The sequence below is a fragment of the Tenrec ecaudatus genome, chromosome 12 (assembly GCF_050624435.1).
Source record: "Tenrec ecaudatus isolate mTenEca1 chromosome 12, mTenEca1.hap1, whole genome shotgun sequence".
NCBI lineage: Eukaryota > Metazoa > Chordata > Mammalia > Afrosoricida > Tenrecidae > Tenrec > Tenrec ecaudatus.
This window is the reverse complement of record NC_134541.1, coordinates 75,707,145-75,719,626: the sequence shown is the minus strand read 5'-3', so window position 1 is coordinate 75,719,626 and position 12,482 is coordinate 75,707,145. Positions and strand designations below refer to the sequence as shown.

Genomic DNA, 12,482 nt, shown 5'->3' with positions numbered 1-12,482 from the left:
CCGAGCTGGTCACAGCTGTGGACCATGGACTGGGGAGGTGGAAATTCTAGGACCCTCTACTTCCCTTCTAGCAGCTTCTTCATTTTCTTTGTCACAGGGTGGCTATCTGAAGGGGGTGGGAGCAAGGCTTACAGAGAAAGGCTGGCCCTGTTCCAGGCTGAGCAGATGGCTCAGAGGAAACAAGTCACCAGAGTTACCCAAAAGTGGCAAGAAACAAAGCCGTTTGGGGCCAGACCCTAACAGGGTAGGGCCCCATTGGCCACTTAAGCTATGTCTTTCATATATTCACAGGCAAGACTGGTTCGGGCACGGAAGAGTGGCACTGCCTCAACAAGCTACTTCCAACGGACCCGATCTTTTAACCCTTAGCTCCCCTGATTTCTTGGAAGCATCTGGCAACTGATCTTCCCTTCCTGTAGCTATGTAAACTGCAGAGCCTCTGTGGTTGTTACCAAGTCGTGTCAACTTGAGGCTATTAAGAGTGAGGATGAATGTGAGGGTGGAGAGGTGTATATCTTGTTTCTTGACACTGTTCCCAAGAGGGATTACGATAAATGCTGTCCTTGTTGAAACGCTTTTCAGTGTGGGGTTCTCCTAGCAGTGGGGTTTCTCCTAGCAGTGGGGTTTCTCCTAGCAGTGGGGTTTCTCCTAGCAGTGGGTTTCTCCTAGCAGTGGGTTTCTCCTAGCAGTGGGGTTTCTCCTAGCAGTGGGGTTTCTCCTAGCAGTGGGGTTTCTCCTAGCAGTGGGTTTCTCCTAGCAGTGGGGTTTCTCCTAGCAGTGGGTTTCTCCTAGCAGTGGGTTTCTCCTAGCAGTGGGTTTCTCCTAACAGTGGGGTTTCTCCTAGCAGTGGGTTTCTCCTAGCAGTGGGGTTTCTCCTAGCAGTGGGGTTTCTCCTAGCAGTGGGGTTTCTCCTAGCAGTGGGGTTTCTCCTAGCAGTGGGTTTCTCCTAGCAGTGGAGTTCTAGCAGTGGGGTTTCTCCTAGCAGTGGGTTTCTCCTAGCAGTGGGTTTCTCCTAGCAGTGGGGTTCTCCTAGCAGTGGGGTTCTCCTAGCAGTGGGGTTCTCCTAGCAGTTCACGAGGAGAAGCTGGTGTCTCACTCTTCAGAAAAAGCACAGCCCTCCTGCCAGGTTCATTCTTCTTCCTTCCCTCCTATCCTTTCATTCTTCCCTTCATCCATCCATCCATCCATCCATCCATCCATCCATCCATCCATCCATCCATCCAATCATTCCTCCTCCCTCTCTCCATTCTCTTCTCTAGCCACCCACCATTACTAAGCAAAAGTGTTATATCTCGCTATTGTAGCACCATGTTCTTCTGAGCTCACAGCTTCTCCGTCCTTATTCTCTCTGCAGACTGTCCTCTCAAAACAGCCTCTGTTCTGCTTTTCCCATCCTGCTCTATGCTCTGTCTTAAAAAAACAAGAAAAACGACGTGCCTTTTACTCAAAACAGTTAATTCCTGGGCCGAGAGTGAAACAATCCCCATGATGTTTCTAGGTAGCTATTTGTTGGGCATTGTTCCATTATGAATCCAAATGTTTGCTTTTAATTTTTCTCCCCAGTTTGATCTGGATTGTAACAGGGGAGAAAAACTGCCCAGTTTTGGAGACAAACAGACCTGGATTCAAAGCCCACGCTTGTTAACTCCTACATATTCCTTGACTTTAATCCACCTGAGTTAGAATTTTCCTCATCTGGAAGTTGTTCATAATAGTTCCTTCTCCTAGATTTCTGTTAGAAATAAAATTGATGACTCACCATAGGAAGCATAAATGAAATGATTTATTATTAGAATAGTTTAAAATAGAAGTAACAAATGAAAGTCCATTTTTATTACATACCCAAGGGGATTTCCTGCAGAGAATGGTAGAAAGGTAGTGGTGGTGGTAGTAGTAACAGTAACAGTAGTAGTATGTAGCGTTCTTTCGCCATATCCAAGGAGGGCAAGGCTTTGGTTCAGGGCTGGGGGTGTATACTGGAAACTTGCCAAACCACAGGCTCCTGTTGCTTTCCTTCGAAAACCTTGACCCAAATAAGGTGTCCTTCTCCAGGGAGGCCGCTACTCAGTTATGCAAATGTTGCCACAGGAAAATGAGCAGGCCAGTGTTTCTTAACCCAGTATTCATCCTGGACATGCTGAAGTCACCTCACCCATACAGTTCTAGTAAGTGTAAATCCTGACAAATGGTTATGAGAATCCCCTAAGGTACCAATTGCAGGTTTCCATGCCCCTCTGCCAGTCCTGGTGTGGGACTAGGGGGCCTAGATAGATCTCATGATTTAGCAAGCTCTTTTTAAAATTCTGTAACAATTAAGTGAAGTTGCATAGCATCTCTGCCATTTTCTAGAAAGGATCCTGGGCAAGGTAGTTGATCTTATTCCTCAGTCTCCTCACGTTGTAAAATGTGCAGAGTCGCTGTATCAATCCTATGGAGTAGCTGTGACAAGTAAATGAGGATCAGCAGCAGCACCTAAGCTATTACAACTGCAGAAACCTGCCTGGACAGCATTCACGCTCAAATGGGCATAGAGGGGGTCACCTGGTGGGCATCATATGAATGGAGGTGGAGAATTCTAAATACAGATCAGATCTAAAGGCTGAATATATATATCCCAAACCATTTTATTAGGAGTTAATCCAGACATCATGCCATTCCATAGTTCAATCACATCAGTATTGTACAATTGCTACCACAATCAGTTTAACTCCTTGATATCAGCATCATTTTAGTCCCACTTCCCCCCAAGAACCCTTATTTTAATTTTTGTCTCTATAGGTCTCATACACCGAAAAACAGAAAAACACATAACAAAGATTCAAGAAGGCTACCCACAATGGCAAAATATGTCCAAGATAAACCCCAATATGAAAAAAAGGAAGAAAAACCCATGGAAAATATTGAAGAGCAGATCAAGGCTAAAGTGTATCACAGGGGAGATCAAGCAACAAAGTTTTAACTGTTCAAATCAGGTTTATCGTTCTAATCTGCTCTGGTCATCTCTCCAATACTCTGTGTAATAACCAGTTTATTCTCTCAATTATGGTGAGAGGGAAATCACCACAAGCTTATTTCTCATCTAGATCCTGCAAATGTCTTTTGGGCTTCTACTGTACTCTATAGCCTTCTGTAAACCAGAATCACACAATTGAAGCTCTGATACTACTCCCTCCTTGGGCTTTGGATCATAAAATTTACAATACTTGGGTCATGGATGTTGGTGTGCTTCTTCAATGTGGACTTAGTTGACAGGCATCTCCCTCAGATGTCTGCTTTTTGGAAACAAATCTTCAAGACCACAGATACCGTCCTGTCTGACGGCTGGGCAGTGTGTAATTTGTTCACCGCACTTTGCTATAGCACCCATATCTTCTGTGTTTCCTTCATGAGGGTTTGTATTGAGCAAGCAGGGCCATGTCGTAAGTACTAATTGTCCTTAAATGGGAGCTAAGATTAAGTGTAGAGGGCTGAAAGTGTTGTTTGGCTGTTTGGATAATTTTCCTGAGATACTGACTATGCTGTGACTGTGTACTTGTATCAACAAGCCCCTCTGTGACCAACATAAAATGTAGTGTGTTTGCAGACGGTTACTTGGCAGAATTGTTCCTCCACCCAAGACTTACTTGCCACCCTGGCCTTTGCTGGAGCTTCCCGGAGCCCTTAAATGCTCATGAACTTACGCTTTGGAGTAGTTCAGAACAAAGTCCACTCCTTTCTCACTGTCAAACTGGATATCACGAGGTAAATCCTTATGGCATTTGGCATCAATACTTAATGGGAACCCAGGGTTCCACTCCATCCACCTGAACATGAAAAAAGAGGAGAAAATCAAGAGAAATGTCTGGCTTTTGCATAGCTCCCCTCAGGCGAAGGTGGCCTGTGTCACGACATTGTGATATGTGGTATTTGATGGATCTACTATTAGGTCAACATGTCACAGGGTAATCATATATATGGTACTACCAGGGGCATGAACTTTGATGTGCGTACTTTGAGTATCACAGCAGAAGGTCCGAGAATGCCTCAACCTCGGACTGGTATTTATTGTAAAGATGTAGAAATGGTAAGCATACCCTGAATAAATAAGGGAAGAAGGAAGTCTCAGATAACTACATTTGTTTGAGGTAATGTCTCCCACTGCACCACCTTGCTGACCACTGAAAGGAGAAGTGGTCATGCCTGCTCCATCACACTTGTCCCTAGGCATCCCACATTCCACTGGTTTTTTGCATGTGATGGTTGGAGGAAATGGGATAGTTTTCATGCCTTACAGTTGGGGTTCGCAAAGCAGAAATGAGTCTGAGAAAGGACAGCCTCCCTCGCCCTCCCCCTGCCCCAGCATCGACCAGTGGAGGTCTTCCCTTTTCTTAACTTGCTAGCTAGTCACAGGTTCAGAGTTTGCTATAATCATAAGAAAAAAGTTGTTGTCAAGTAAACTCTGTCTCATGGTGGTGACTCAATGTGTGTCTGAGTAGAACTGTGCTTCTAGGAGTTTTTAAAATAAATTTTTTAATTTTTTGCTTCTAGTGTTTTTAATGGCTGATTTTTTGGGAAATAGATGACCAGGTTTTCAATCCTACAATAACGCTGCTCTACAAGCACTCAGGCTGAATGACTGTCGAAGGCAGAGCGGGAATACATCCACAAGTAGACACAGGTTTGACAGAGGTTATTTTCACATGCCACAATGACATCCTTGAATGTGGTGGTGCACATGGGGGCAATGCTGAAAGCTTCATAGACATAAACAATTCCTATGAGGGAATATGTCACTGGGCCTAGAGGTACAGGACCATAGTCTCAGTGGACACCAAAGTCAATGGTCCATTGGCATAATATAGTTAACAAACACAATGTTGTACATCCTACTTTTCTGAATATCATTTGGAGTCTTAAAAGCTCATAAATGATCATCTAAGATACAATTATTGATCTCTTCCTGTCTAGAGAAGAGTGATGAAAACTGAGACAGAAGAAATAATTGTTCCAATGTACTTTGAGCTACATGGACATCAGTCTCACATACCAGGAGTCCAGACTAGATGGTGCCCAGATACCTGGAAGGTACCTAAAAGGGCTCACATTGAAAGGTCCTGAATAAAATGGAACAAAAATGTGTAGCAGAACTCAAAACCATAAAAGAGGCTAGATAACCCCCAAGTAGAACTGTGGTAGTACATCACCTGGTGTCAACTTGAGACTACTAAGAATGAAGGGGTGCAGATTAGCTTGTCTATCAGGTCGCAACTTGATGGCCTCATTTGGAGGCGCAAAGGACATAAACAGCTGGCTGGAAGTGGGACACAGAAACACTCCCTGCGAGACATTCCTGTTGACAAGCCACATGGAGACACCGAGGGAGCCAGAGCCCTGGAGCTGGAGGAGGCACATGGGAGACCTACACCAGCGCTGGGTTCTTTCCACTGTCACTGGATCTATAAGACTTTCCACCCACTGGCCTGTGATCTTCCTGCATTCAGCATTTTTGCATGGCCGTATGAATATAAAGAGGATTTATGGACTAGTATTGGACATATGGGCTAATATTTGACTTATGGACTTGATCTGGACTGGGCTGGAATGTTTCTCAATACACAATTGCTCCTTTATAGAAAGCTCCTTCTTAAACACATATGTGTGTCCTTGAATTTGTCTTCTAAGTTTACGGCCCTTGATCATCCCTCTGGTCTGAAATTGAACTCCTCCTGTGGATGCATATATGGGGGAAATTCTTATTCGATCTGTATGCTGAGCAAATAATCAGAGAAGATGGATTATATGACAAAGGGTATGGCATCAGGATTAGAGGAAGGCTTATGGACAGCCTGCGATATGCAGATCACACCATCTTGCTTGCTGAACATGAACAGAATTTGAGGCACTTGCTGATGAAGATCAAGGAATGCAGCCTTCTGTATGAATTACAACTCAAGATACTCACAACTTGCTGATGAAGATCAAGGAATGCAGCCTTCTGTATGAATTACAACTCAAGATACTCACAACTGGACTAGTAAGTCACATTATGGTAAGCAGGGAAAAGATGAAAGTTGTCAAGGATTTCAGCTTGTTTGGATCTACAATCAGTTTTCATGGTACCAGCAGGCAAAAGATAAAAGATGCATTGCATTGGGTAAATCTTTTGCACAAGACTCCTTTTAAAGTGTTGAAAAGCAAGAATGCTACTTTGAAGACTAAGGTGTACCTGATCGAAGTCATGGTATTTTCAGTCACCTCACATGCATGGTGCTGGCAAAGAATACTGGAAGTACCATGGTCTGCCAAAAGAACAAACAAATCTGCCTTGGAAGAATTATACAACCAGATGCTTCTTAAAGGCCAGGATGGTGAGACGTCATCCCCTGTTCTTTGGACAAGATATCAGAAGAGACTAGTCCCTGGAGAGAACATTATGCTTGGTAAAGTAGAAGGGCATCGAAACAAAAGGAAGGCCCTCAATGAGATGGATTGACACAGTGGCTCTATCAATGAGCTCAAACATTAGAACAATTGTGAGGATGGCACAGGACCAGGCAGCGTTTCGTTCAGTTGTATAACTGCCTCCAAGGGCACATAACAATAACATTAAAGGGGAATAATAACACCCTTTGATGTTCATACGCCCAGAATAATAAACTATTTGGGATCAAAGGGCAGCATTTACTCAAGGACAAATTTCAGAGGGGTTAAGAAGGAAGGAGAAATGGCATTTGGAAAGTGGGAGGAGGTGGGAGGTACTATTACATTGACAGGAATTCAATTAAATTAACGAGATGACGCAGAATGCGTATGACTTACTAAATGTAGACCTGAAGGTCTTTGTCAACTTTCACAAATTCACAATAACAGTTTAAAGAAAATTAAAAAATATATCCATGGTGTAAATGGAAAATGGTAGAAAAGCACCATGATTTAGAGAACATGGTTGAATATCTAGGTAATAAAAAAGCCTTGATTAAAACTATTAATACTAATAAATTCATCTACTGATACTATTAATACTAATAAATGCATCTGGTAAGTTATCAATGCAAGGTAAATATTAAAGAATAAATATTTTATTATCAATCCAATAATAACTTAGAAACAGAAAAATATCTCATTCAGAATTGCAAAAAGCTATACTATCATTTGGCATGAAGTAATTCATGTGCAGCCACCAACTCTCCATTAATGGAAAAATTTGTGTTGCTATGGTCTTGAACATCTTTCAGTGTTACTTCCAGAAATACTAAAAGAAAGGTCTTAGTTACTTCTGAATAATAGGCTATCAAAAACCTAAGTACCCCAAAATTTCAATTCACTATGGATCATGGGGACTGCACATTTTGCTTTGTTGTGCCTGGGGAGGGATCGCCATATGATGGGGGCCAACTAGATGACAGCAAAAAATCATCAGAAAGGTAGAAGACCTCCCAGAAAAAACTAACAATTCTCTTGAGGGACACTACATAGGAAGCAATGTGTGCCATGTTCTTGTATGGAGAGACATAATATCCTAAAGATGCCAATACATAACATATTAATGTAATTTAAATAAATCATCATAATAAAACTTTTTAAAAAAAACAGTTAAAAGTGGAGAGAAAATGCTTTGAAAATGATTAGGGAAAAGAATGTACAGATGTGCTTTATACAATTGATGTATGTATGGATTGTGATAAGAGTTGTATGAGTCCCTAATAAAGTGTTAAAAAACAAAACAAACAAAACAAAAAAACAGTTAAATAATAAACGGATTTTAAAACTTAGAACATTGTAATCATCTAAATTCTATGGTATTGGACTCTGGAACAGAAAAATAGACTAACACACAGGTTCAGAAACAGATTCAGTAAAGCATGCATTTTATGTGCCAAACACGATTCTAAGTGTTTGCATGGTTTAACTCATTTAATTCTCTCAAAAACATGCAAGAAAACTAAGGCACAGATTAAACAAATTCCAAAGAACTTAGAGTAAGTGGAATTGTCCTGTGTTAATGGCCATGACCACTATGGTGCTCTGGATGATATGAGGCTGTCATTCTTCAGGGGAAGAATGCAGTATGTAACAAATGATGCTGGGAAAGTAAGTATTTCCTTAGTCTTGTGTATAAAAATAAAATAACAACTGAAGCAAAGTTTTAATTTTTCAGAGAAAAACTATAAAAATGTTGCACAGACATTTAGGAGAATTTTTGTATAAAAGTAGGGTAGGATGGTTCAAGCAAAGCCAAAGGTCAAAAGGAAAAGCAATGTATACGTTAAATAAATAGAGAATTAAAACCTTCTTTGTTGAAAAAAAAGAACCAACAGACAATAAATTCTATATGCCATCATCATCAGTCACCAGATTGGAACCATATAATGTGAAGTAGAAGGAGGGATTCGTGCCAGGGCCTGAATTGTGAGAATGAGGACGACACAGGAAATGAGCCTCTGAAGAACCCCCCCGTCCAAAACTGATGGAGGGAAAGTGGTCCCTACAGAGAGCTGGGGAGAGAGGCGGACAGAAAGGCAAAGGCAGAAATCTGACCTGGACAGTTACAACCTTGTCAGTAGCCCCCGCCCTATGATGCAGGTTGGACCAGATCCGGTTTCCAAAATTTTCTGTATTTTTGGTTTGTATTGTTTTGTTCAGTTTTAGTACATTTATTCTGGGGTGTATCTCAGAGGTGTTATGTCATTGGAGGACACTCTCTTGAAGTTGTGTGATATGTTTTCCCATTTTGGGGGTATATGAAACCAAGGATTGATGAACCTGTAGGGGCAGCAAGTAGAAAAAGGATTTTGGGGGGAGAGGGGTATAGTGGTGGTGGGGTAAAGAGACTGTGTCAAGGAGTCCATGTAGAAAAAGAATATTTGGAATTTGTGGTAGCAATTGTATAATTCTGCTTGACATGATTGAAATATGGAATGATGTGATATATACATTTAAAACCAATTAATAACAAATTTAAAATAAATAGTATATGCAATAAATATAACAAAGGCCTACAACTCTAATTTACAAAGAGTTTATTTAAATTAATAATAAAAGACACCCCTACAACAAGACAGCACCAACATATACACACACTCATGCATGGGAAACAAAACCTTCACTTAAAAATAAAGCAACTGTTCTTAAATCATATAATTGTGAATGAGGGTGAGTGCAGAATGGAGACCCAAAGCCCATCTGTAGGCAACTGGACACTCCCTTACTGAAGGGTTGCGGGGAGGAGATGAGGCAGTCAGGGTAAAGGGTATCATTGATGAAACATATAACTCCCCTCTAATTATTAAATTCTTCCTCCCCCACTATCATGATCCCAATTCTACCTTACAAATCTGGCTAGACCAGAGGATGTATATTGGTACAGATAGGAACTGGAAACACAGGGAATCCAGGAGAGATGACCCCTTCAGGACCAGTGGTGAGAGTGGCGATACCTGGAGGGTGGAGGGAAGGTGAAGTAGAAAAGGGGAACCGATTACATATAACCCCCCTCCCTGGGGGACGGACAATAGAAAAGTGGGTGAAGGGAGATGTCGGACAGTGGAAGATATGACAAAATAATAATAATTTATGAATTATGAAGGGTTCATGAGGGAGGGGTGGTTGGGGAGGGGGGAAATGAGGAGCTGATTCAAGGGCTCAAGTAGAAAGCAAATGTTTTGAGAATGATGATGGCAACAAATGTACAAATGTGCTTGACACAATGGATGGATGTGTGGATTGTGATAAGAGTTGTATGAGACCCCAGTAAAATAATTTTTTTTAATTAAAAATATATAAAAAATAAAGCAACTGTATAAGTAATGCAAAGAAGTAACAGTACAAGTAGATAATCACCTAATGAAAAGCTACTCAACTTGCCTGTGGTCAAGGGAGTTCTGGTTAAAACAGCAGTAGGGTCTCCCTTAGGAATTATTGGACTGTCGTACTGATTATAGACCAATACTATTAAGTAGAAAGGGTTAAAAGTGTACTTTCATATACAATTAGTAGGACTGAAAATTACTGTAACATTTTATGGATATATGTTTTTCAATGTCTCTCAAAATGAAAAATTTTGACTTGACTCAGCCATCAGGTTTGGGGTAAATTTGACGGTGATTAAAGTATCGTTACATAAAGCTGTTTGCCCAAGAGTACTTCTTGCAATTGGTTTCAAAACCAGGAACACACGCGCAGACAGAGGAAACAAGCGGAGTGTCTGTCAATAGCACATTCAAATAAGTCAAGAATTGAGTAGCAAGTTGAGAGCTCAGAAAACAGTGAGGTACTATTTTGCTCACATCGGCTGGAGAGGAATCAGAATGTCTGACGGTATGAAGTACATTGGCCATGTGGGGAGATAGCAACTCTCAAGAGGCTGCTAGATATAAGTCGGCAGAAGTGTTCCCCCAACCAATCGGCCCCACCTGGTGAACTTAAACCTGCGTGTGACCTGCATCTCTGCACGGCTCCTGTTAGGGATACTTACAGGACAAGGCTTCAGTAAAGGTACGAGGAGACATAAAAGGAAGTTCATTGAAGTTCTGTTTCTAATAGATAAAGGTTAAAGACAGCCCAAGAGTCTGTCAATCGGATAAGTAAGTAATTTGTTCACACAGCGGTACCCTAGATAGCGGTTAAAATGAACAGACCACATCTATTTGTATCAACTCCATGCTTTAAATATCCAATGCTCAGTAAAAGTCAGTCATATAACGATTCGAGTACATGGTGGCAATGAAACCCTGCTGGAACCCACACTATGTTTCCGTGCACACGAGCAGTGAGAGGCCTGGGTTGTGAAGTTCTCACCTATATGGGTCACTCCATCTTGCATGCATGCTTGCATGAGGCGGGTCGGCGATGGATAGGCTTTCTGCCATTTCTTAATTGCTGCTTTTCTTCAGAATTTTAATCTGAAAGCCTGAGCATTCATGTGAAAGAGGAAGCTACAGAATTGTGCAAAAAGATCAAAGTTCAGTGTTTCCTGAACCAAGAGCTGAAGAGGAAGCAGAAGGGGCCGAAAAGGACAGATGAGAGGAAGGAAGAACAGAAAATGACAGGCCCAAAGTATCTCATCAGGAAACCCCTCTGCCTATCTCTCTTGGCCCTTCGCTGGCTTCAATAATGGAAGTGGAAAGATAAAATGATCATGATTTGGATAGAATCGGATGACTAGTAACTAAAACACTCAATGAAGAAACTCACACACGAAAACCACCTCTCTTTGTGTAAGGAGCGTGCTTCCCAGAGGGAGTGCTGGAGAATCTTTAGTTTGCAGGAACTGATGTCAACTGTCCTCGAAGAAAATTAGTAAAAAAATATTGACCATGGTTCTTTACACATGAATTAAGCAATCAATGCTTGTATTATTGCTTGTATTGTGAATCTTCATGAAAGGAATATTATCAGCAATTTTCCAAACTTATTTTACCTCAGGACATTTTTTTAATAGAGGGGAAAGTTTGACATTAAAATTCTAGGGAACACTTTGAGAAATGCTTTTAGTCACAAAATATCTGTAAAATTAATGACAAAACCAAAATGTGATGAGGGAAAATGTTTCAGAGTTTAAATTGTGATCACCTAATTTGTAGAAGACTAGGGAAGCCAGTGGGAGCCCCAAGTCCCCCTGCAGAGCACCTCATTGGATTTAGTCTTTGGCAGATTCCTCACAGTCAAGGGATGTGAACAGTTTTGCTATTAGACAGAGATGATTGTAAACTTGATTAAAGTAGATGAAACTACAGTATAATATGATACCTGGTTAGTTGACCTCCCTTTCGACCCAGTCTAAATTTGCTCTAGGTTTAACAATTACTTACTTGTTCCATGAAAGAAAATTCTTCTCTGGCTTATTTAATATTGCTTGGTTGTTTTTTCTTTCTTACTCTTTATTTTTATCTTTATATTATTATTCCATTCTGTTTGCTTTCTTATTATTCCTGTTGGGTTTCCCAGTGTATGAAGCACAGGAGTGCATGCCTAGAGCAATACCTGATGCAATGGTTCGTTGGAGATGGGGAAGGAAGGGTGAAGGGAATTGAGAAGCAAATAATGAACGCAGGAGGTGGGAGGAAGCACTAAGACTGATTGTGATGATGCATATACAACCCTATAAAAATGACTTAACCATGGAGGCGTCTGATATGTGATTTTTCCATCAGAACTATTTTAAAATAGTCTGTAAAATTAATTTACTTTGTCATCAGCTATTAGTACTTAGTTTGATAAGGGGAGCTGTTATAAGATTTGTTGTTTACTAACAAATACAGGACACAAAATAGCCTAATAGTTTAGGAACTTCTTAACATCGGCCCTATTGAGGACACGTTTCCTCTAGAATGCTGGAAGCTTGCCAACCACTTGCTGTGGGGTTTGTGACACAGGTCGCGGAGGCCGACAGGAGAGCAGAGGAAGGACTGAAAAATAGCAACCTTTGGGACAGAAAGGTAGAGTCCTCAGATAATGTTGGTGATCTTTTCAAAAGGATGCCTGAGGTGAGACACTTGCACACA

The 12,482-nt window shown here is 41.1% G+C and overlaps 1 protein-coding gene across 4 annotated transcripts in view; it reads right to left on the bottom strand.

The window, feature by feature from the left end:
* Positions 1–12,482, bottom strand: part of ALOX5 (arachidonate 5-lipoxygenase) — a 56,916-nt gene that overhangs the window by 23,100 nt on the left and 21,334 nt on the right. For all 4 annotated transcript variants that reach the window (XM_075527912.1, XM_075527915.1, XM_075527913.1 and 1 more), the window contains exon 4: positions 3,681–3,803. In XM_075527912.1, coding sequence (XP_075384027.1) covers positions 3,681–3,803 — 123 coding nt within the window. The remainder of the gene's footprint in view (positions 1–3,680; positions 3,804–12,482) is intronic.